Below are 23,851 nucleotides of genomic sequence, written 5' to 3' on the forward strand. Positions count from 1 at the left end.
ACACACCACTGTAAGAATATGGGTTGTATGTGCCAAGGTTACACATGGAGTCTTTAAAAATATATATAAAAGCTCTTTTGGCTCCATATCTGGGGGATTTTGTTAAAGATCTCACCTGTAAATATTAGAACCCCATCATTTAAAGAAGCAATAAAAGAAAAATATAAGGAATCAAGACCAGGCTTGCTTGGAGTTATGTACAAAGTTATTATTAGTCATCCTTGTTGCTCTTTAAGAAGGGAGCCTAAAATTAAGACTGGAGGTGTCAATGATTTCAGGTTTAACCTTTAAAATTTCATGAGGCTGAGAGGGTTTAACAAAAGGACACAGTTCAGCTAGGATGGCAATTTTGAGTATATAACTTGCTTCTTAGGCTGGTGGGAAACCACCCCCGTGGTCTCTATACTACCCGTCCACTGCCACCCCCACCCCAATGCCTTGGCCATTAGAACTAATGCCTTTTGAATTGGAAGATTGTTTACTGTTAGCCTCACTGGAATGGGGAACTCATGTAGCAGTCTGAGTGGCCATCTGCCAAATTCCTATTTGTAAGCCAATAACAGATCCATAGTACATGTCCTCCCCTCTGACCTTCTGATTATTAATAGAAATTCTTCCACAAAGTGTAAACAAGCTCTTAGAGGTGTGTATTTTCAGGGGACAGAGGAGATAGTGTCCCTCCATCTTTTCTCCAGCCTTGAGGTGAGAGGGATGCTTTAGGGTGCTGGCAGGGTAGGGCCAAAGGGAAAATGACATTCATTTCATAGGTGGTAAAATGAGACCTGCATAGGTAAATGATCGCATGACAGATCTCATATTGAGTTGTTGCAGAACCAGGACTATGACAGAGGTTTGCTTGTTTGTTTGTTTTTTTCCCTCCAAGTCCAATGCTCTTTTGTATGACAGTGTTTCACTTATCCTTGGAAAGAGTAGCAACCTATTGGTTCCATTTTACCTACCTTATTTTCCAATTTCCAGATTTCCTTCTGTGGTCCCAATGGATTTGTGGTCTCCTTCATGGCTGGTCATTTCAGAGCCTTTTGCTTGGTAGAAGCCCTCCTTAGACCCCTTTCCTTTTCTCTGTCTTGGCCCCTGACATATCTTACAATTCTTCCTGCCTGTTTCAGAGTCCCCTGTACCCAATATGGCTGGATATTAGAAACTTTCTTTGGGTTGCATACATACAGTTAGATTTTTGGTTTCTGATTTTCCACTGGGTGAGTCACTTTATCTTTCTGTGCCTCAGTTGCCTTTTACAATGGAGAATGTGGGGCTAGTTCATCTCAAGCAGCCCCCTGCGCATATATGATTAGATGTTTGCCTTGGCTTGCTGGAACAATTTTCCTTACCCGTAGGCTGTTCTGAACTTTTTTATGGGTTGAAGGGTTGGGGTGGGCCTGAGTTCAACTTCCATTCTAGAGCCAAAGTAAGAAGTGAGTAACACGTTACAAAATAAAGAGGGAGAAAAAGATTCATTTCCTACATTGCAAATAGAAATGAGGGCAGATTGAAAAGAGGAGAGGTGAAGTAGAAGGCTTGCCAAATGAAAGGATGGTACCTTTGAGGGTAAATTTGAAAATGGGTCATTTGTTCTCCCCAAAGCCATCTTCACTCTGTTTCTTTACCTACCTACCTAGCTACCTTTGCATCAATCCATCTGTCCGTTCATGTGCCAGCATCCTTTGCTTTGGCCCATAAGAAAGGAGATAATCTGGGAAGAGCAAATGACTTGGAGTATCCCTAGGACCACCAGTCTTCAGCTTGTCCAGCTGCATAAGATCTTTCTGGCCAGATGTTCAGCATGACCCACACCCTGCCTTTTGTGTCAGTGTCCCCCTTCCCAGATGCAAGCTTCTGGGTTCAGCCAGAGCAATTGGTGCAGGTATGTGAGGCCCCACTCTATCCAAATGGAGTATGCATTTTTGATAAAGGGCCAGCAGAGGGGACATGACGTTTGTTCCTGGGGCAGGAGGACAGAGGGGAAAAAATGGAGTCACCTCCTCCCCTCCTGTGTGAAGGTTTAGAAGCTATAGAAGTTTGCAGGGAGAAGGGCAGCTGTTTGGAGGGACAGCCTTAGGCTCACAGAGGTCACAAGGGAATGCTGGTGGCAGCTGTACCATGGGTAGTTTTGGGTGGGAGACGCAAAGAGAGAATCCCATTCAGAGAACAGAGTTTGAAAAAGACAAGGGAGCAGAATGCCGCTGCTTAGGAAGCTGAAGGGATTTCTACTCTCACCTCCTTAGGACCCCAAGCATCCTTCATCTCCCTTCAATTTTCCTTGTTCTCCAACCCTGCCCTCAAGCTCAGAGAGAGAGAGAGAAAATAAGAAAGCAACCTGAATTTATGCCAAGAGAGAAACTGTAGCTCCTCAAAAAATGGAAGGCAGGGTCATCCTCCTAATATTTTGAATGTGGACTGTTCCAGAGAGCAACAAGACGTGTCAGGAATGAGATGGTCTGAGCAGGGCCCCAGGAACACTGCCAGGCTCCACCAGGGAGATGAAAGAATTTTCTCCTTCCTTTGCCTTTTAAATGTAATTTTGTCTGCCCTCTGCACCCCGCACCCTCTCGACCCTCTAGCTGGGAGCGGTGCAGACATTTAGCCATCCTGGGAAAAGACAGGATCCTTTTCATTAACTTCAGCCTGATTGGAGTCCCTAGGGCCATGGCAGATTTCATTTTACTCCCTCTCTGCCTCCCTGTCTTGGATCCCCCTCAACCCCGGACACAGCAAGGCTACCATGAGCAGTGAACTGTTTCCCAATGGGATGGAGTGGAGATAGGGTTCAAGCAGGAGAGGCAGTAGAGAAGGGTCTGGAACGTGCGCATTTCAAGGCAGTGGCGTTGAGGAGGGACATGTATACTTCCTCCCCATGCCTCAATTTCCCCTGGATTTCTGAGCAAATCTATCCCAGCTTTAGGGTAGAAATCCGCAGCCAGTTATGTCTGGTTGTCAATGCTGGACTGGACAGATATAATCTTGAGTGGAGATTTCTGCAGAGGTGCTTGGGGTTAGCAGACTTAACCAATCCCATTTTTAACTAGCAATGTGATCTTGAAAATGTCACTTATCAGCTTCTTCTGCAAAATAAGGACTTAGTCTGGAGTTTTAAGGTATGTTTTAGTACCAAACATTGGTTTTCAACTGAAGTCACGTACAAGAACCAGGGAAAAGCAGAGCCACTCTGAGTGAAGGTAGAGAGACAGGCACAGTGCAGGCCCTTTGCCTACACATTTTCTCGCCCCCAGTTTCCCAGCAGAGGTGGCTCCTGAGCCCACTGGGGACACAATGATTTTCTCCTCTTCTCCAGGGACCTCCAACTGCCTCCCTCAGGCCCTGACACTAAGAATGGAACTCTTTTGCGATATCCTGATGTAGGTGGTCTGTGATCTTTCCCTTTATTTCTGATCCACACCTGAGCACCATATATTAGTGCCTGAGGTTCAGCTGTTTCTCCGTCCCTTGGTGTGTAATTTGTAGACTTATGGGAAATAATCTGCTTTGAAAAGGGGAGTGCTCAAGATGCAGGGCTTATGTTTGGCCCAACAGCCCATGCATTTGGTTAGAGCGTGGTTAGAACCCAGAAAGGCCAGGAAGGCAGAAGGCCAGAAAAGCCAGAAAGGCAAGGGGTTGTGGCATAATGGTGAGGAAAGACACACTGTTGTACATACCATTTTTCGGGACGAATTGTGAGATGTCACAAGCCTTGCCTTTGGTTGTTTCCCAGGTCACATAACACCTTCAATGCATGCTAGTTTGTGAGTTAAACATTCCAAATCTCCCAAACAAAGGAATCCAGATAGAAGTTATTTGAGTTCCATCCCTGACATTATATCCCTGTATCCTCCCACACATCATCAGATGCACCAACACATCTGAACTGGGATGGGCCCATTTAACATTTTACTGTTTCAACCAGTGCAAGGGGTGAGACCACTATCTCTCCCTGATGATGGATTTATTCACCATTCAGCTTCTTTCCCTTTTATACTGTTCTTCCTTAAATTTAACCTCCAACTTCTACACTGAAGCACCACCCAATATTCTTCTAGTAAAACTTGCAGCGGCTGGAGAAGAGCTTGTCCCCAGTGCCTGAGTTGATTAATTCATTCAAATATTTGAGTGCCTCCTTCACACAGGAAACATGCTAGGTGCTGAGTGCTGTTTCCTTTTGTCGGCTTGGAAGATATCTTAAGCCTGCCCCTCACACTTCTGTTCTCTAGGCTCAGCAATTTAGGTATTCTGGTTCTCACCTCTGGGATGACAATATTTCCACTTTCCTTTTAAGTCATTAGACAAACAGGTTATTTAGTGACTAATTTTATGTCCAGACTCTTCTCAACACGTTGAGATATGCAAAATTTACATAAGATAGAAGCCATAGTCTTTTTAGACAGGGTCTTCTTGGGCATGTTCTTGTTAGGTGAAAAATAGACGAGTAAAAATACGCACAACAGCACGAAACAAAACTAGGAAGATCTCTGCCTTCTGCACGCCCAGTGTCTGGAGAATTTGAGCACTGGTTCCAATATACTAACACATGTTGGTGGGCGTGTTCCTGCACAGGTCACTCTCATGCCTGTACCTCATCCCAGCCTTTTATTTTCCCTCCTTTCCAGCTCCATCCAAATCTTATGCCCAGCTCAAGCTAGAGGTAAAGGTTTACTGATAAATTCAGATGAATAAATGATCATTATCAATTAAATACAAGCATTTCTGTGAGGAAGAGTTAGTTAAGGGTTGTTCACCAGGATACATGCTTTATGTTACTTTCTGTGGCTCATTTGGCTAATATTCTGGCACTCAGCTTTTTTCCCATGCCATATCTCCTCAACAAATGGTCTCCAGTGTGCTATAATTCAGAGGCATTTTATTATAGAAGAAAAAGCATGAGCTTTGGGAAAATGTAGTTGGGGATTTAAATCCCAAATACATGTACTAGCTGTGAAACCTAGAAAATGTTACTTAGCTTCCATAAGTCTCAATTTTCCCATCAGTAAAGAGGAGATACTTTCTGTCTCATGAAGGAGTTGTGAATATTAAAAATGAAAAATTACATAAAGCAGCACCCAGTATGCCAGCCACCCAGGTGATCCTCACCGTATCCTATTTCCCTACCTTTCTCCTTAAGGTAGGCTGTGGCTGGTACTTAACAGATGCAACTGGAGGTGTGTTAGGATTGGCCATTTCCTTTTTCACATCTTTGCTCTTGCACCTGCTCCCACATGAAGTGCCTTGCCCTGCCACCTTTCCATGTGAAATCAAGGCCAAATGCAAGCTCCATCTTATTTCAACAAGCCCACTGCTCTTGCTTCATTTCCCCAGTTTGATACTCACACTCGACTGCACTCTGCTCCCACTGATGTACCCATATCTGCATGTCTGATTCTTCCACCAAACTATAGGTTCCTTAAAGGCAGGGACTAAGTCTATCATTACATTTCACCCTTAGTTCCTAGTAAGTGGCCTAATGTGTTGTGGCTTGGCTGTTTCATTATCATCAGAGAGGTCAAACCAGCTCTCCACCAGGATGGCGCTGCCTGGCCCCAAGACACCTTCCACATGGGGGGATCTAGCCTGCAGGATGGGGAATGGGGGGGTGGGGAACAGTGCAGCTTTTACCTCTCCACCTCTCTTCTGCTGGATCCTAGCTTCAACATCACTTAGGCACCATTTTTGGCAGTCATTTAAGGAAGCTAAAAATTCCATTTGGGCTTTTCTGAAAGCTGGAGGCCCTGGGGCTCAGCATGACTTCTTCTCTTTCTTGACCCAAACAAAACATTGTTACAGCAAACATGAAGTCTTTCCTATTTTTCACAAATGCTCTCCAGGCCTAACAAAGCTAGCAGTCACCCTCCTTGAATCAAAATAAGCATCTGCCTTTTTCTCTTTATCTCACACTTTCCCAGCATTTATTATAAGAATGTGATTATTTTGCTAGTTAATCATACATTTTTATTTAATCTTTTCTTGTGCAAAACCCTGGAAAGGATGCGAAAATATTTAAAACCTTAACTTTAGTCTTTAATATTGATGAAACACAGAGGTACAGAAAGTACATATAACTGACTCTTATTCTTTTATGTTGTGTATGATTGTTTGAAACATAAATGATAAAATCCTAAATAGTGTATAAAATCATAGGCAACATATGACAAAGGGAAACTGAGTCACATGTAGCTGTGAAGAGGAGAGGGTCATTTTTACTGAGCTGATTTTTTTTTTTTTTTTTTTTAAAGAAAAAATGGTCGGGTGCAGTGGCTCATACCTGTAATCCCAACAATTTGGGAGGCCAAGGCAGGCATATTACCTGAGGTCAGGAGTTTGAGACCAGTCTGACCAACATGGAGAAACCTCGTCTCTACTAAAAATACAGAAATTAGCCAGGCATGGTGGTGGGCACCTGTAATCCCAGCTACTTGGGAGGCTGAGGCAGGAGAATCGCTTGAACCTGGGAGACGGAGGTTGTGGTGAGCCGAGATCATGCCACTGTACTCCAGCGAGAGAGAGAGAGAGAGAGAGAGCGGAAGGAAGGAGGGAAGGAAGGAAGGAAGGAAGGAAGGAAGGAGGGAAGGAAGGAAGGAAAAGCCTTCTTAGAGGAGATGGACCTTTGTCTCTGAAGCAGTAATTCTTGTATCACAGACCACTTTGATAGCAGGAAGAAAGCCAGGGCCCATCTCTCTAAGGAAATATATACATCTATAGATTCACACATACTTACAATTTCAGGGAGCCATGGACCTGATGAAGGCCATCCATAGCCCATGGTTCCTAATTTAAGACCCTCTGAAGAACTGATAGCACATAGAAATAATTTAGAGAGAACAGCAAGAGAGAGGTGATGACGTCAGAGATGCAGCACAAAGCGGGAAGGCCATTGAGCCTAGATTCCCAGTCCAGAAATCTCACATTTGCCTTCTGCGATCCCACTTCTGTAGCTCTCATCCAGGCTATGGTAAGTCCATTGCTGGTCAGTTGTTGTGGGGATACTGTATGCAAACTGAAAAGTGTCACTGAGAAAATTTCTTTATTCTTTTCCAGCTCCTCACAGCCAGTGACCTTGCAGCCAGTGACCTCAAAGGATTTCAGCCACAGGTAAGTTCCACTGACGCTTTTATGAAGTTTGGAAGAGTAAAATGCTCCAGAGTTTGGTTGTCAACAGGCACCCTTGGGGCCAGGACAGAAACCCCGACCTTGGATTTCTAGCTTCTTTCCCTAGCTAACTGTGAGAATGACCTGGTAGCCTGCTCTCCTCCTCTAGCTCCTCTCATTCTAGCATGGACAAAACCACCTCTTTCTGCTCTTTCATTCCTAATATTCTATAGTAGAAAAATATATAGAGATCAAGATGCTCGGAATGTTAAGTGTTGGGGATTCAGCTTAGGAAAGTGTTAAACCGAAGGCGGCAGAGGGTGGGATGGGGTTGGGGTTCTCCCCTGTATTTCTCTCTTTTTGGACAGGACACTCACATGTCTGTAATCTTTGTGGCAAATGCCTCACAGTCAAGGCCTGATAGCCAAGTTAATCTCAGACTCCTGCAGAGGCAGACAGTTGAGGTTTGCTGATCTTGGTCAGGAAATGGGCCACTGTTATCTCTGGCCAGAGTGGTGTTTGGAGGTTACTATAGGCAAACTGTGTGAGGGTGTAGGCAAGGGCTTTCTGGAGACTTTTTTGCAGGGGTGAAAATGGACATCATCCTCCCTGTCTCTGGAAAAGGAGTCCACACACAAACATGTAAACACCAAGACACATACACACAAATCTCAGCGATACAAAAGCCCTTGTTTGCTCACGTAGAGCCTGGTGTAGTTAGAACATGAACATAAAGAAAGATAAATCCAAAGGTGATCATTAGGGGACTCGGCCCCTGCCCCGTCCCCCTTGCAAAATGAAACTTTCTGTCACCCTTCAACTCAGTGCCTGCCTCAAGGTCTCACAGTGCTCTACCTTTGTGAGAAAATAAATTATAGCTAATGGCAGCGAACTTCCAGGGGTCAAGCAAATACGTTTCTAATTGCAGGAATTTCATATATTTGGGCATGTTTTCTTCTTTAAAGGTGTTTCACATCCAGGAGCCCACTGCACCCTCCCTACCCTTCTCCCATGTGAGCCACATCCTATGCACACCCTCTCACTGCTGAGGAACCTGAGGACCCAGTCCTGATGCAAAGTGGCCCCAGATCACACAGAGAGCTAGGAACAGGTGACAGTGGGAGGCTAAAGGAAGAGAATTAACAGAATCAAGGGCCCCGTTGGTGAGAATCAAAGATAGATTCACACACCAGTGTGGGGTGTTGTCATCTCACCTTGTTGATCCTCCTGTCTGGAAAGTAGTGAATTTTTAGACAGAGATGGCCAGTAAGCCTTTTTTGTCAACCATTGAAAACCTTTAATTAATTACTTATTCACATATTTACACAAACTTCCAGCTGGGCTAAGGGAATGTGAAACAAAAACAAAATCAACATTTACCACCTACCCCACTCACCTCCGCACCTACATTCATACATGGTGGCAATCCCAGGTAAATATTTTGTTTTAATCTGAAAATTTATAACATTAAAGGAAATTTGTGGTGCTGTTTTACTGCTTGAAAAGGACACCCGGTAGAGACTGAGTTTATTGGAGTTGTGTGTGTGTGCGTGGTTTTGGCATGGTTTCCTTTGGAGCTGAACACGTTCTCTCCATGTTTGTTGACCTACACTTTTAGATATTAGATTTAAACTAATAGAGCAAACTTTCCAGTGAAGGAGAAGTTAGATATATTTGAGGTTCGTGCATAACATTTGAGGGCATGATCCTAGAAAGGCAGCTTCCAGCCTCCTCCACAGCCAGCCCCACAGCTTCCAGTGCAGATGGCTCACTCCTCTGGTTCTGTTCAGCCCTTCCATGTTATTTCATTTGCGTGTCATCACCCTGAGACTAGAAGCATAAATGCATATTTTTCACTGCTCAGGATGCCTGTTCTTGAGGCTAGGAAGTCCTGGGAAACTTGTGGCCGGGGTGTAATGCCCAGATCAAAGTTAATTCTCTAGTGAAGGGCTCAGATGTGTCTCGGGTCAACACCACCCTTTTGGGTGCTTTTTAAAACAGAAACAGAAAGCTGTCCACAGGCTTTGCACTGCCCCCTCCAGCCCCACTGCACCAAACTGCTGGCTTCTGTTGTTGTTTTTCCCCTTCTCTCTTTGGGTTTCAGATGAAACTGAGTCCCACACAATAATTCATGGGTGTGTTCCCCTCCAAGACCCATCATTGACTGTCAGGAGGGGACTCACTGAGGACCCCTCCCAGGGATAACTATCTGTCCTCTCAGCTTTTGCATGGTGCCCACTTACCACTTGAATGTAGAGGTTTTCTGTTTGTTTTTCTTGATGCTTGTTACTGCTTTAGACTCTTAAGGAAGATAGTTACAAAATCTTTGATGATTTTGAAAGTGTGTAGGGTAGTGACTGTATTGAGCTGGCATTTCTGTTCATTTGTCTCTGTCTTCTCTCTGCATCCAGATAGAGAAGAGGAAGGTAAGGAAGTGAATATCTGCCTTTCTCCCCATGGTTATTGGTTACTAAAAATGCCATGCTCATTCCTGGAAACAAACACATGACTTTTCAAGATGAGCCTGAAAGCCCGTGTTTTCTAAGGTATTGTGTTTTAGCAGGTGGTGGTCTCCCCAGAGGCTGGTGAGCCTGGCCTCCAGGCCACAGGGTAGAGCTTCTCCTAGAGTCAGGCCTGGTGCTGGTAGGCGGGTACTATTCTCAGCAAGTTTTAAAGGCACAGATGGAAAAGCTTGTGAAATTCACACCTAACCCACCCTGACTCTTCTACCTCCAAACACATCTCCTTTTACCTTCTAACATTCTGTTCTTCTTGCCTTTTGAAGCAACAAACACGCTTGAGTATCCTCCTTTCTAAGTCTTTGGGTTATTGGAAATGAGAACCCTCACTTCCTTTTGTTGGTCTGGTCCCCTCCATTCCTAAGAGGAATAAGAGCTGACATCTAATTTTCTTTAGTAAAAGCCCAATAACCATATGCTTTCCTCTGCATTTTTCTTTTATGCTTTTTTTCCTCTAATATAAAAGTTGTAAGTGTCCATTGTAGAAATCTGGAATATATAGAAAACCGTAAGAAGGAAAATACCCTATTATTTCACCTCAGAAACATACACAATGACGTTTTGGGATATAGTCTTCCGGTCTTTGTTCTACATAGACACACACATCTGTTTTTTTTTTTATGGTCATATTTTATATGCTTTTTTGTTACCTTACTTTTTGTTGGTTTGCATGCTTTCCACAACACTGGAAAATCCAGCAGCTAGCCATGCTTGCACTAGTTGTTAGTACCATCATTCATTTACTACCCCCCTCTTGCTGGACAACCCATTCCTTTTGCAGGCTGAGATCTCCAGGAGCAATCCAAGGCAAACACTGGGATCCAGTTCCTTCATCCAGGATACAAAGAGGATCCAAGGCTTCTTGGCATTTATTTATTTATTTACTTTTATTTCTCGGTTCCTATAAGAATGTGCAGGTTGCTTAAACTTTGCAGTAAAGTGCCCGTGGGTGATGCCCACGTGCTTGTGCACATGCTTACGAGGTGGGGGAATGTAGTAAGGAAATAGCCATAGCATGGGCACCAAATTCAGATGCAGGTCCTGCATGCCCAGCCACAGTGGTGGAACAGTGATGTGACAACGAACGTCCCCCACAGAGGAAAGCAGAGACTAAAGGATTTGGTCCTCACCTGCTACATAAACCCTCTGTTGTCTCAGAGAATAGGATACTTCCTTTAGGCAAATGGAGTATTATTTGAAGTGTGGGGCAAGTGTGATGGCCACCTATGAAGGGTGGCTATTTTTAATGAGTTTCTAAAATGTCAATTGCTACTATGGTCAAGGGCATCCTGTGGTGGAAGATGAGAAGAGAGTAAACCAGAACACACAGGAAAACATGTTTTAGTGCAGAGAAAACAGAACTTTCAGTCACTTAGTTGCCATTTCATTCAACAGGCATCCATGGAAGACCTTTCTGTAGGGCTCCCAGCTATACATAGACCCTTCCCCAGATGTTGACAATTCTGAAATGTTCTGCCACCAATATTAGCTTTGTGACCCTGAAGAAGTTACCTAATGTCTTTGATCTTGATTTACCTTATTAAGCAAAGGGGTTGTGCAGCTTATTTCACAGAGAGTATGGGCATTGATGAGACAATGCATGTGAAAGTAGCCTTATATGCTGAAATGCACAGTGAGGTATCATTTCTTCCATTAGAGAAGTGCAGAATAAATTAATTAAAAATTCAAATGTAGAAGAAATTATATGTCTATGGAACAAGCAGGGAAGTCTTTCCGGCAGAGGTGTTGTTGTACCTGGGCCAGGATGGATGAGAAAAAAGTGAGGCGGTAGACTTATTCCAAAGCAGGGGAAGCATGGATGAAGGCTAAGACAACAATGGCGATGCTTGGGTATGTCTGGAGGCTTGGAGTGATTTAACTGTGGAGCCTCAGAGGAGAGCATGGTGGGAAATTATTTGCAAATTAAAGTGGGGCCAAATTTCAGGTCTTAAAGGTCTGGAAAATGAAATAATAGTTTTTTTTTAAAGTCTGAAAAATAAATTGGGCTTAAAAATTAACTATGATTAAAGTTTTCATACTTACACAAAAGTTAGCATAATTATATAATAAACCCATGTACCTGTTACCCAGTTTCAATGGTATGCTGCTAAAAAAAGCCCACATTTGTAGCATTTGCTAATTTCTGTTGTGTAAATATCTCCATCGTGACCAATTTTAAGCTACCAGTGTTTTAGCAACCCGTTGGCAAAGTCTTTGACAGTCAGCTCTGCACCCTAGCATGCCACTGGGATAGCTTTCACAATTGTTACCATTTTCCAAACTTGTCTATACTCTCCTCTACTTTGGTTTTTATTTTTAATTATTTGGGGGTATACTTTAAAACAAATCCCAGTCATCATGTTATTTCACTAACAAAAAATTTAATTAACTTATCTAACAAATAAGGGCTTTTATAGAACAATCACAATGCCGTTACCACATCTATCAAAATTGCCAGTAATTTTTAGATGTTTTTGAATACTCAGTCCATATTCAGACTTTTCTGATCATTTTTAATATGTCATGTTTTAGTTGATTTGTCTGAATCAGGAAACAGAATTTGGATTTTTGGAATCCATCTGAAGACAATGGGAGGCATTGAAAGTTTGAGGGCAGAGAAGAGTCAGAACTGTGATAGATGAAGGTTCCTCAATGGGTAGAAGGCATGATGAAACCAAGAGGGCATCCAGCACTCAGCCTGTGCTGTTGGTCCCTACAAGGAGTAGGGGGGAATGAAGGTGGTCTGAGGACTGTGGGGGTATCACAGAGGAGATGAATGCCAAAAAGTTTGGTGGCAGAATTAGTGGACCAGCAGCTTCTCAGTAGCTAGAGAATTTGGGATGCTGTTAACCAAAGTGAGGGCCCACGAGAAGTGCAGTGTTCACTCCTGGAGTAAGAACAATTAAGTGTTCAGAGGAGCAAGGCTCAGTCCTCCTCAAATGAACCCTTACTCCACTTTCCTTAGCCCCCACAATTAGTCCTACTCGAAGATTGTCAGAGGACACAACATCTGCAGAACAATCCTGGGTTCCACGAGTCCTCACCTAGAAGTTTTAACGCAAAACCCCCAAGTATTCTGTGAGGAGAAGCTACTGTTTAAGAAGGTGTGACTGTGGAGTTTCTGCATAGAGAGAAATCCTGGCTGTGCTTATCTCCCAACAGAAAACGAAGGCTGAAGCAGGGCGGGGGCTGTGACAGCAGCTGATGTTTCAAGGAGGGTCTATGTATTGGTTTGCTACAGATGGATATTCCTACACTGGGAAATGGAAGGCCAAGTGCGGGAGTGAGAGTCTTCCGACAGCTCTTTTATTTTGTAGAAGGGAATCTCTGAGTTCCCAGGTTGCTTGTTTTTCTAGGGTTGATCATGTTTTTCAGAACAAAATCACCATTATCTGACTCAACTCTAAATGGACATCAGCTGTCTACAAGTTCAGCATCAACACTTAGAAAGAGTAAAATTTGGCCAGGTGTGGTGGTTCTCGACTGTAATACCAACACTTTGGGAGGCCAAGGCGGGTGGATCATGAGGTCAAGAGATCGAGACCTCCTGGCCAACATGGTGAAACCTCGTCTCTACTAAAAATACAAAAACTAGCTGGGTGTGGTGGTGTGTGCCTGTAGTTCCAGCTACTGTGAAGTCTGAGGTAGGAGAATAGCTTGAACCCAGGAGGCAGAGGTTGCAGTGAGCCGAGATTGCGCCACTGCACTCCAGCCTGGCAACAGAGCAAGACTCCATCTCAAAAAAAGAAAAAAAAAGGAAAGAAGGAGTAAAATTGAAGCTCTGGGTTTTCCAGGGCACTGAGCTTCGTTAGACTCAACTGGAGTTTGTGGTAATGCATGTTCACCCTGCTTTTGGCTCAATACACATATGCCAAGGACTTAGCATGTATAGATGCCGGAAGGTGTTCTTTGAACTTTACGTGTATTTTGTCATTTAATCCTCACAACACTTTGTAAAATCAATAGGAACATTATCCCCATTTTCCAAGTCAGCACACAGAGGCACAGGGAAGTTAAGGTCACCAAGCCCGTATGTGCCAGAAGTGGGATTTGAACTCAGGTAATCTGGCTCCAACATCTGTATTCTTAACCACTTATGCTATGCCATCTTGAATTAGATTTATCTCTACAGTGAATACAGACCAGTGTGACCACTGGTAAGTTCAGGACAAGTGGCTGCACCTTCATCTTTGAAGATTGTATTGAGTTTCCTTGATCTTTGAAAAGGACCATGAAAAAGCAATTTCTTTATCTGAGTAATAGAGGGAATTGCTGCATAGCATTTTGAATCCTTCCACCTTGGCAAATAGTTTCTTATTGTTCTCATTCCTGTCCTTCCCCAAACTCTCAAAAGGAGAATCATAGTGGTGTTTGTCCCTCCCACAGAGGAGGAAACTGATATGAGACAGAGGTAGGCAGGGCCAGCAGTGAGGATACAGGTTGCTTGTTTTGACTTTACCATATAACATTTACTTTGCTGTTTAGGAAAGAGCCATCCCAAAGCAAAGCAGTGTATAAGGAAATCCTGCAGCTGCTGCTTCCTTACACCCTCCCACACCACCACACCCCTATTTTAAAATGGAACGAGAAACTAGAGACCATGAAAAGTTGCCATTCCCAGCCTTGGCTGCAGACAGGAATTATCAGGGCAGTTTGAAAAATACGGGAATCCAGTCCTAACCCCTGTAGTGTGGATTGAATTGGTCTGGGTGGGGTCTGGATATTGGTATTTTCAGAAGCGCTCCAAAATCTAAGTCAGCCTCCTCATTTTCTAGATTAAAGACTCCAGTAAGGAGGAAGTCTGGAAGAGAAGAGGAGGCCAAGGCGTCCCATTCAAAAAGCAATTCCTGTCCCAGGAACGTGCCATGTGCTTCTCATGCCCCCGGAACCCATTCCCCACAAAACCCAGTTCTCTTTCTTACTCTTCCCTTTTCACAGTGAACCTGCAGTCTGGGCACGAGAAGTATAACTTAGCATGTATTCTGTAAAGCCCACACCTGTGGTCATTCCCTGTTCTTTCCATTCAACAATTGAGACTTGCCCAAGATTGTAAACTAGTGAGTGACGGCATTTGGGCTTATGATCTTCTCTGCCTGCTAGCTAGACATTCTCTCTGGGCCTAAAAGATAATCCAAAAAGATCCAGCTTCACAATGCTGCCCTGAAGAGTTAATGCATTAGGTGGCCCTGATGCAGCATTCACTGTCTTCCAGGGCAGGCTTGATCCCATGAGTTTGCTTGCTCAGATGATCGCTTAGTAAACACATGCCTTTACTCTCTAGGCCTTTTTTCTAGCTTGCCTTGTATCAGCCGTGCCATGGATCTTTGCTCTCTGACCCCATGCTATGCAGAGTATGGGCTCCAAGCCACGGCTGGCCTGTCAAGTGTGTGTCGCTGGTCCACCATGGGATACATTTAGAAACTTTTATAGCAATTTGACATTTTTGTGATATCCAAGCATGTGATTGTTTTCCTACGGATTTGTCTTATAGTATTTTACCAAAGTTTCCATACAAAAAATATGGATTAAGGACAAAGTATCTGGTCCATCATCAAAGATCATTTGACAAGCTCTGTTCTAGTTAACCAAGACTGAGCTTTCCTAGTTTTAATAAAAGAGTAGGATTTGGACTCCTTATTTGTCATTTTCTTCTTCTACAAGCCTATATGTGAATATTTGTAATAGGAATAATGTTCACCCTCCAAAAAAAATGGTTCCACTCGTAACAGTATCTTTCTTGCAACTTTTAGGATAACTGCACACAATGTGTATCTTTTCTCATAATTCTTAAGGAAACCCATTTAATTATTACCAGACATGTGTGACAATAACAGGGCATTTTTAACAAAAATATTTGCCCACGTGCATACATACACCTCACACTGAAGCCCAAACTGACACTTTTACTCTTCTCACATGAAATCAACAGTTTCCTCCCACAAGTATACATTTTTTGAACTGCTTGCCTTGACCGTGTTTTTAGTGGTTTTTTTTTTTTTTTTTTTTTTTAACCAGTATTGGCATTTGGTCCTGGAGAAAGAAGTTCTCCAGGTGTTTTCCAGAAAGTCTGGCATTTCCGTGGAATATTCTGAAGTCTTAATAAGTTCTCCTGGGATACTAAGTCTCTAGACCTCAGTGAATATTTTGTTTTTTAATTCCAAGACATTCTGACCATCTGAGGGCTGTGTGCAGGTGGGCCTGACTTAAAACAAACCTAATGTGCAGAAGGTCACGTGTGAGAAAATTGATAGACGACAGGTGGGTGTTGGGGGGGAGGTGGTTATTCTTATGCAGAAAATTTTTTCCACTTGATCAAGGAAATCAGTATAAGTCATCCCTGCTAGTATATTCAAATACGATGTCATATTTCAAAATCTGATTTAAACTCAGTTTTTTCAGAACAGAAATATAAACAAAGTGAGGCCAACTGGTTGAATTAACTTTGAATGATACCCTTCGCAACAAGAGAGTAGGAGTAGATGATATCTATGATCCCTGGAGACTCCAAAGATTTCCTTATTCTGTGAATCCTTCCACTGTCTTTACATCTTCAGTTTTTCATTCATGTTTTTTTTTTGTTTTTTTTTGTTTGTTTGTTTGTTTCTCTTCAATCCTTTTGGTAAAATGGCCTAAAGATGAGCTTCTTAAAACTTCTCCTGTAATTCTGCTCACTTGAGACCTGGGGTTATTGATGTTTTGTACTGTATCTCTAATGTCTGTGTTTATTACTAGATTTAGTTACAGCATCATATTTTCCTGTGTCTAAAATGTTAGTATGATACATGACTGTGTTCTATATATTTTTAGGTCTAGGAATGACTCTTGCATAGTAAATGCAAATTCACAAACCACCTTTAGAGCTTGAGAGGTTTCTTTTTCTTAATTCCTTTATCAGGATAGTTCCAAATCTCCCTCTTCAGGATGGAAGAGGCCCATCTCCACAACAAATAAGCAAGCTCACTTTTTTAGTTCCTTCCAACCCCACTACCTGGCTCCCACTCTAACCTTTTTGTCCTTCCACCTATCTACTCACCCTATTTCCTACCATGTTGTACCAAACAAAAGACATCCATTGAGAGGTGTCAAGAGATCTCCACAAGAGAGGGGCCCTCATAGTGGAACAGCTTGCAGCTCTCACATGGCTTTTTCCAGACATCCACTTGCTTGTGTCTGGAGGCTTGGTTAAGACTGCAGGCAGCCTCCACTGCATTTTTTGGATATTTCCCTGATAGTGGTCATCCTCTTCCACCACCCTCCAGCTCTGCCATGATTTCCTTTGTACATCTCTCACCTTCCTAAAAATATGCACCAGAGTTACTGGCAGAACTCATGTTTCTAATGGGTGACCCAAGCCAGTGATGCATGGAGGGGAAAGCTTTGTGTGATGTTGTTGTAATCTTTACAGCTATAAATAGTAAAAATTGATGCTTGTTTAGCAACAAAACATAAATCTCTCCCACTTTGCTGTATCCAGTATCAAGCACAGAGAACATTTTCCATTACTTTATAGTTTGGTAGTTAAGAGCAATGATTTTGGAACCAAACTGATAAGTCTGAATCACAGGTTTGCCTTGTACTAGCTGTACTAGCTGTGTGACCTCTGTAAGTTATTTAACTTTTGTGGCCAGAGTCGTCTTTAGTAGAGGAAGGATACCTACCCCATGGGGTTTTGAACAGGATTGAAAAGATAAGCCCATAGAAAAGTGTCTGGCATCTAGTAAACACTCCATAAATGTGCACTATAATTCTTATTACTCTTATAAATTACATAATTGAAATTGACCTTGGACTGCTGAAGTCAGGGTTAGAGCACAAATGTCAGCTTCCCAAGACTGTATTACTAGAGTTTGGGATTGTCCAACAGAAAAAACAAACAAACAAAATAAAGGAAACCCACAAAACCTAGATTCACCTAACCTTTCACTAGGCTGTTTATGATGCTTGCCATTTTAAGTGAGCAGTGATAAACACTGTAGTCCTGGGAGAATGGCCCTAGGAGAGGAAGGAGGAGGACAGAGACTGATGAGAACAGGCTAAGGGATGCGCAGGGACCATTTGACCAGGAGAAGGGAACACCTCACACTTGCCTTCATTGACTTCTTCCTTCTCTTCCCACCTACAGCACTTTCTGAACTAACATTTTATCTTTCACTCATGGAAGAGGAATAGCCATAAGGTACTAAAAATGATTTTTAATAAATGTATCAGTAGATCATTCAACCACAGAGTATTGCCTCATTTAAGCAACTTTCTCAGGCCCAGTGATCCTCTCCACATATTTCTGGAGGTCCACTTTGGCTCCTACCCTGTGGAAGATTCACAGATGCAGTGATTGATTGCCCAGAAACATCAGTGAGGAACTGGACCAAAGGGCATTTGGATGTTTGGAGAGACTGCACTAGGACTTGGGGATTTTTTAGGATTTTATATGATGACTTTCACACTGCTAAATTCAGTTGCTTCCGTATGAAAAATAAGAGATGATTCAAGAAGCACATGGGTTTTGGATTTAATGGGGCATTGGGTGAGTGAGAGGGCATCTGCAAAAGAGAGCCATCCAGGCTGCAGAACTCTTGTTTCCAGCAAATAGTCCATTGTTGACATGGTGATAGGGCAAGTAGTTTGCTGATGGAAAAAAGAGAGGTCTGTGCCAGGCTTAATTGTATTGTGAGAAAATGCAGCTGGCTAAATTTGGCTTCCCGCCTTTGATATGTGTAGGAACAGAAATCCCAAAGTAGAGAACATGGGGTGAGCATTGTATTAGGCTGTTCTTGTATCATTATAAAGAAATACCTGAGACTGAGTAATTTATTTAAAGAAAAGGTTTAGTTGGCTAATGGTTCTGCAGGTTTTTCAGGAAGCATGGTGCTGGAATCTGCTTGGCATCTGGGGAGGCCTCAGGGAGTTTACAGTCATGGCCGAAGGTAAAGGTGAAACAGACACATCACAGGGCCAGAGCAGGAGCAAGAGAGTGAGCAGGGGCAGAGGTGTCACATGTTTTAAATGACCAGATCATATGCCAACTCAGAGCTAGAGTACTCTTATCACCAAGAGGACAGCCCAAGTCATTCATGAGGGATCCGCCCCCATGGTCCAAACACCTCCCACAAGGCCCCACCTCCAAGATTGAGAATGACATTTCAACATGAGATTTAGGTGGGGACAAATATCCAAACTATATCAAGCATGGTGTAAATACAGTCTGTGTGCTTCCAGCAAAAAGTAGATGCTCAATCAATATTTGTGGGACCCAATCTAGGGCTGCTTATATACCCAGGGGTCAAAGCAAATCCCTTAACAAAAATTTAGGTATACAAATTCTGACATTTCTGTAATGCTTTCTGGCCTTGGGATCATATAAAAAATGTCTTCTACTACACATTTTATCATTGGAGTTAACAAGTTTTGTGAGCCTATTTTAGGACCATCAAGTTTTGGAGGTTTACTTGCCACTCACCATGATTTTATGGTATAACAGGAATGTTCAGGTACCTCTGGAGGTGGGACCAAAAGTGGGCAGCTTTGAATTAAATCAGCTTGATTCACCCACCTCAAACCCATTGCATTTTTGGTTTATTGGCATCTTGTGAACAGTGACCTAAGGCAGGGGTGGGTAAGAGGAGACGGGAGGGTGTTGGCAAAAAGAAATCTCAGCCTGCAGGCATCTAGAGAGACAGCACATTTCATTCTTGATAAACTCCAGCAGAAAAGAGCAATCAGCTAAACAAGAGCTGGACAAATTAAATGGCTGAGTATTATTTCAAAGGAGAGCTCAGGCAGCATCAGAAATTCCCCATCAGCTGTAATAACGCCAATTACTTTGCCAATTGCAGATTCCATCGTGATGTGTTTAGTGCAATCAGGCGTCGGACTCTTGCAGGGGCCTGATGGGTTTTGTTTACCCTGAATGTACATTTGTAGAGAATCTTTTGCACCTAAAAGCTTAGAGCTCTGAATGTCCTTCGCTCGATCCAGATTCATACACAGCTGAGGGAGATTATCTTTGAGATGGAGGCAGAGGCAGGCTGGACCCAGTGCCCCCACCCCTCACTGGAGAATGCCTGGGATTTAAATATAGAGAGCACAGCTGGGTTTGGTGGTTCTTAGTAAATGTGGCAGTCTCCAGAAAACCTCTCTGTAAATTAACCAACCAGTTAATCAATATATATTTCTGATTATGAGCAAGGCTTCTTGGCATGTTGGAGTGTCGGACAGATAACCATTAAGCAGCAATAACAAACAAGTAGCTCTGGGAGGAGAGACTTGCCAAGAGTTCATTAAGCATTAAATACTGACAAATGGGGGTGCGGGGGTTTTCATTGTCTCCCTTTGAGAATCATTTGGTGGAATGTCAAACATACAGATCATTTCACATATGGAAAGAGATCAGAAAAAAGGGAGACATCTACTGCTGTCCCCAATATTTTAGCAGAGAAAACAAAATTTGGAGAGTATACAGAAACATTCATTTTTTGTTTACGTTTGGCTCCATAGAAATGAATGCGTGTGTGGCTGCCGCTACTTTGAGGAGTGAGCTGCGATTCTCCATTTATACCCTCGGTCCAGGAAGGTGCTAATCATGAGCACTTTGGTCAGGCTGACAGCTCAAGTGGAAGCTATATCTATGACTGCTGAGGGTGCGGACGAAGCGCTAAAGGCTGATTTGATTCCACTTATGCTCAGCTGTCATCTGGGGCCACAGCTTGAAGGAGAATGGGATGTTATTCTCTTCCCTCTGCTGTGTGACAAGCAACCTTTGTGTCTCTTTTTTTTTTTTTTTAACCTGCCTCTTTCTCCTTCACACCTATGATAAAGGCCTCTTTGCCTGCAAAGAAAGAATTCTCCAAATTCAAAAGCAGCTGCCATTGCCTCCTAGTGAGTGACTCTTGGACTCCTCAAGCCCTCCTTCCCCCCAGCTGTTGCTGAGGGCTCCCTGTTCACAAGGATGGGTCAGGTCCTATTTTAGATGGGAAGGCAGACATGGGATCAGACAGGAAGAATAGGTCATAGGATATCAGATTAGCATGGCAGGGCTCATGCTATAGGCTTCAGCAACCTTGCAGATCATTTATTCTAGGCGGGGGTGTGTGTGTGCATTCATGTGTATGTTTTCCCTAAAAAGAGGTGCTTCAGCCAGTGCATTTGGTTTGACACCAGTGTTTCTGCAGCGACCTCCTGTTCAGATAATGTTCCTGGCTCTCAGATAAGAGGCAGAGCTTGTCTCCTGCACACACTGGGGATAGGAAAGACTCTCAGAAATCATGAGATAACATATGAAGCAGTGAATGGAGGTGAGGGCATCAAATCTTGCCACATGTACCCAACATCAGTAACTTCACCACCTATGGCAGAGATGGAGCTGCCTCATCCTGCCTTCTCATTAGCATGGAATGGAAAATATTCAGTGATTTATCTCTTTGTCTGTAAGGAGATTCATTTGTTCACATATGAACTCAGAGGACATCTCTGACTTGGTAACATAGCCTCCACCATGAGAAAGATGTTCTGAGATGCAATTTATCAAAAGCAATCTCAGTGGGGTGTGATCCTTTGTCTGCCCTCTTGAGTCTAGGCCAGTTTTAGAGGCTACTAATGTAGCTCAGCCATGAACATAAATTCTGTTCTTGCAACTAATATTCTTCCTCCATCTTTCTCCAAAATGTCTTTAAAATAAGTATATGCTATAAGCATGCCATTTTGAGAAACTTGGCCCTTGTGCTAATCCTAATAACTCCACTTTCCTTAAATATGTATCAGTCTAGATTAGCTAATCAGGTTGTCTGTCACCATATTAATTCATCTCCACTAGGTACAGGACCCTCTACTAAAACTTATGGCCAGAGGGCCTTTCCTTACATACATGGAACAATTAGGGTCCTTCACTAAACTTACTTACAGGATATAAAACAATAAACAGCCTATATTTATGAAGCAATTTTAGGTCCTTTCTTATACTTGGTGAGCACTAGAAATGTGAAATAGGCAAGGATAATTAACTCCATTTTACAAAACAAGACACTGAGGCAGATTAAGGGATTATTTTTTTTTCCAAAATTCTCAGCTGTTAAATGGTGAAATGGCAGAACTGGGGTTAAAATCGAGGCCTTCACACTCTAAGATCTCTTTCCTCTTTTGTTCAGTCATGAGACAACAGGGAAGTGTGTATTATGTACCGATGGTATCTTCATACATTTCTCTTTTATGTGTACAAAAGATTTAACACTTCTGCTAAACTAATTGCTCCCCACAGGAAAACTAGAACCACTGGGAGTTGATTGAAAGAGGCGGATTTTAGTTTATTTAGGAGAAATTTCCTAGCAACGAAATGAGCTCACTCCCATGTGCCTAGTTAGCACCCCATCTCTGGATACTTTAAGTAGCATCCAAAGGCAAGGCAGTAGACTAGAGGATTTTCTGCAGGTATAGGATCAGCGAGAACTGAGGCTGAATCACAACTTCAACACTGGCTATCTCAATGACCTTGTTCAAGGTGGATTACTCCTCTGAGCCTCAGTGTTCTCATGCATACAATGGAGGGAACAATATTCACGTCATTTGGCGTAAGATGGATTAAGTATGCATGTAACGGACAAAGCGCTTTGCCTGGAACAGAGGGCTTTTTCAATAAATGCAATTGTAAAACCCTCTCCAGCCTGGCCTTTCTCCAAGTCAGTGTATCCCATATGTCCTATCTGCCACCCTTCCCAAGGCTTTTGCCACCCTTTGCCTGGGTGAGGAAAGTTGGCCCAGCAGAACCTTCCCATGGCAGCATTGGGAGCCCAGGGGCCATGATTCTCACTTCCAGTTTTGGGTCCAGAACTTTTGTAAACTGACTTTGGATTCAGAAGCCAGAAGAAGGTCATTAGGAAAAATGGAACTAGAATCCCTAGCAACTGAGTAATTCACAAGTATGCCATCAGGGAAATAGTTTTGATGATTGCCAAGAGATGACACATGGCAAATGTGTCAGTGAAAATACTCTTGTTTGAATAAAACTTCTTCTAGCCTATTCTACTGGACCCTGCTGGCACCTCGAAGAGTTTTTTGTTTGTTTGTTTGTTCTCCAAAAATAAATGGCATGGGTAACTGGGTCTCTCAGTTTGTCATGAGTTCAGTGTCTCGGTATGTTACTACAAACATAAAATATGCATCTCTTATTACGTATGTCTGATTACTATGGTAATACATAAGTATTGTAGAAAATTTGGAAAATTAAAATTAAAGAATTTAAAATCGCCTTAAATCCTACCCAGGAATGACCACCAATAACACTTTTAGAATACAGTCTTTAGATTTTATTTGATGTGAACACACATAAAAAGATGGGACCTTGTCACTTTGAGCTAAAGCCGGGCAAAGCTCACCACCTTAGATTTTCATGATATCAGAATGGCGTCTAGACCTGAAGTTGTCATTACCTGGCTGACTCTAAGAAATTCCGTTTGCAACCTTAGCTCTCAGTTTTCTTACCTGTGAAATTGCCTTTATCAACATTTTGAAAATCATATTTCCTGGAATGTTATGGATTGTTTCTTGAAAGAATCTGTAATCAAATAGATTTGGCAAAGGCAGAGTTAAAGAAAAAACAACATTGAATATTATCAATATTCTCAGAGCTCTTAACAAGTAAATGAGCACATGAATCCCAAGAAAGGGACTTAATAGGCCATAGAATCCTTTTTTCATGGCACACCTGTTAGTATGTTGTAGCAGTAATATTCTTCAGAATATCTTGGGAAGCACACTGTACCGCAATCACTAAGGTGTTTCTAATTCAATATGTGCTGGATTCCCACTTTTTGGTAACACATGAACATTGAAACTGATCCCCTGGAATGTGAACCTGATAGGATGTTAAAAAGCTAATCCATGTGGCATTGACTCCCATTTATTTGGAGAAATCGAGGAGTTAAAAATTGTTGAACAGCTGTAACCTTAGACCTTGGAAAGTAAACATTTCACAACTGATATCAAGGTCACTGACAACCTGAGTGCAGGTGGACTGGAGATGTTGGCTGAGATTTTGTGGATGCCAGCCCTGGATCGCGTGTAGACAGGGAAAACATGCTCCCAGGCTACGTCCTGAAGCTTCACATGTGCCCATTTCATAAAAAGAAAAAAAAAAAAAACAAGGTGACTTACCCTGTGAGAGTTGCCTCAATTCTGCTATTCCTTGTATCCTCCGTGTTTGAGTCTTATATTCAATGCAGCTTATTTTCCTAAGTTCTCAATGAACTACA

General features: G+C 42.7%; 1 protein-coding gene across 4 annotated transcripts in view; it reads left to right on the top strand.

Annotated features, from left to right (window-relative positions):
* SETBP1 (SET binding protein 1) overlaps positions 1 to 23,851 on the top strand; it is a 383,903-nt gene that overhangs the window by 181,919 nt on the left and 178,133 nt on the right. For all 4 annotated transcript variants that reach the window (XM_054537830.2, XM_002828185.4, XM_054537831.2 and 1 more), the window contains exon 3: positions 7,042 to 7,095. In XM_054537830.2, the coding sequence (XP_054393805.1) occupies positions 7,042 to 7,095 (54 nt within the window). The remainder of the gene's footprint in view (positions 1 to 7,041; positions 7,096 to 23,851) is intronic.

Source organism: Pongo abelii, chromosome 17 (genome assembly GCF_028885655.2).
Source record: "Pongo abelii isolate AG06213 chromosome 17, NHGRI_mPonAbe1-v2.0_pri, whole genome shotgun sequence".
Classification (NCBI taxonomy): Eukaryota; Metazoa; Chordata; class Mammalia; order Primates; family Hominidae; genus Pongo; species Pongo abelii.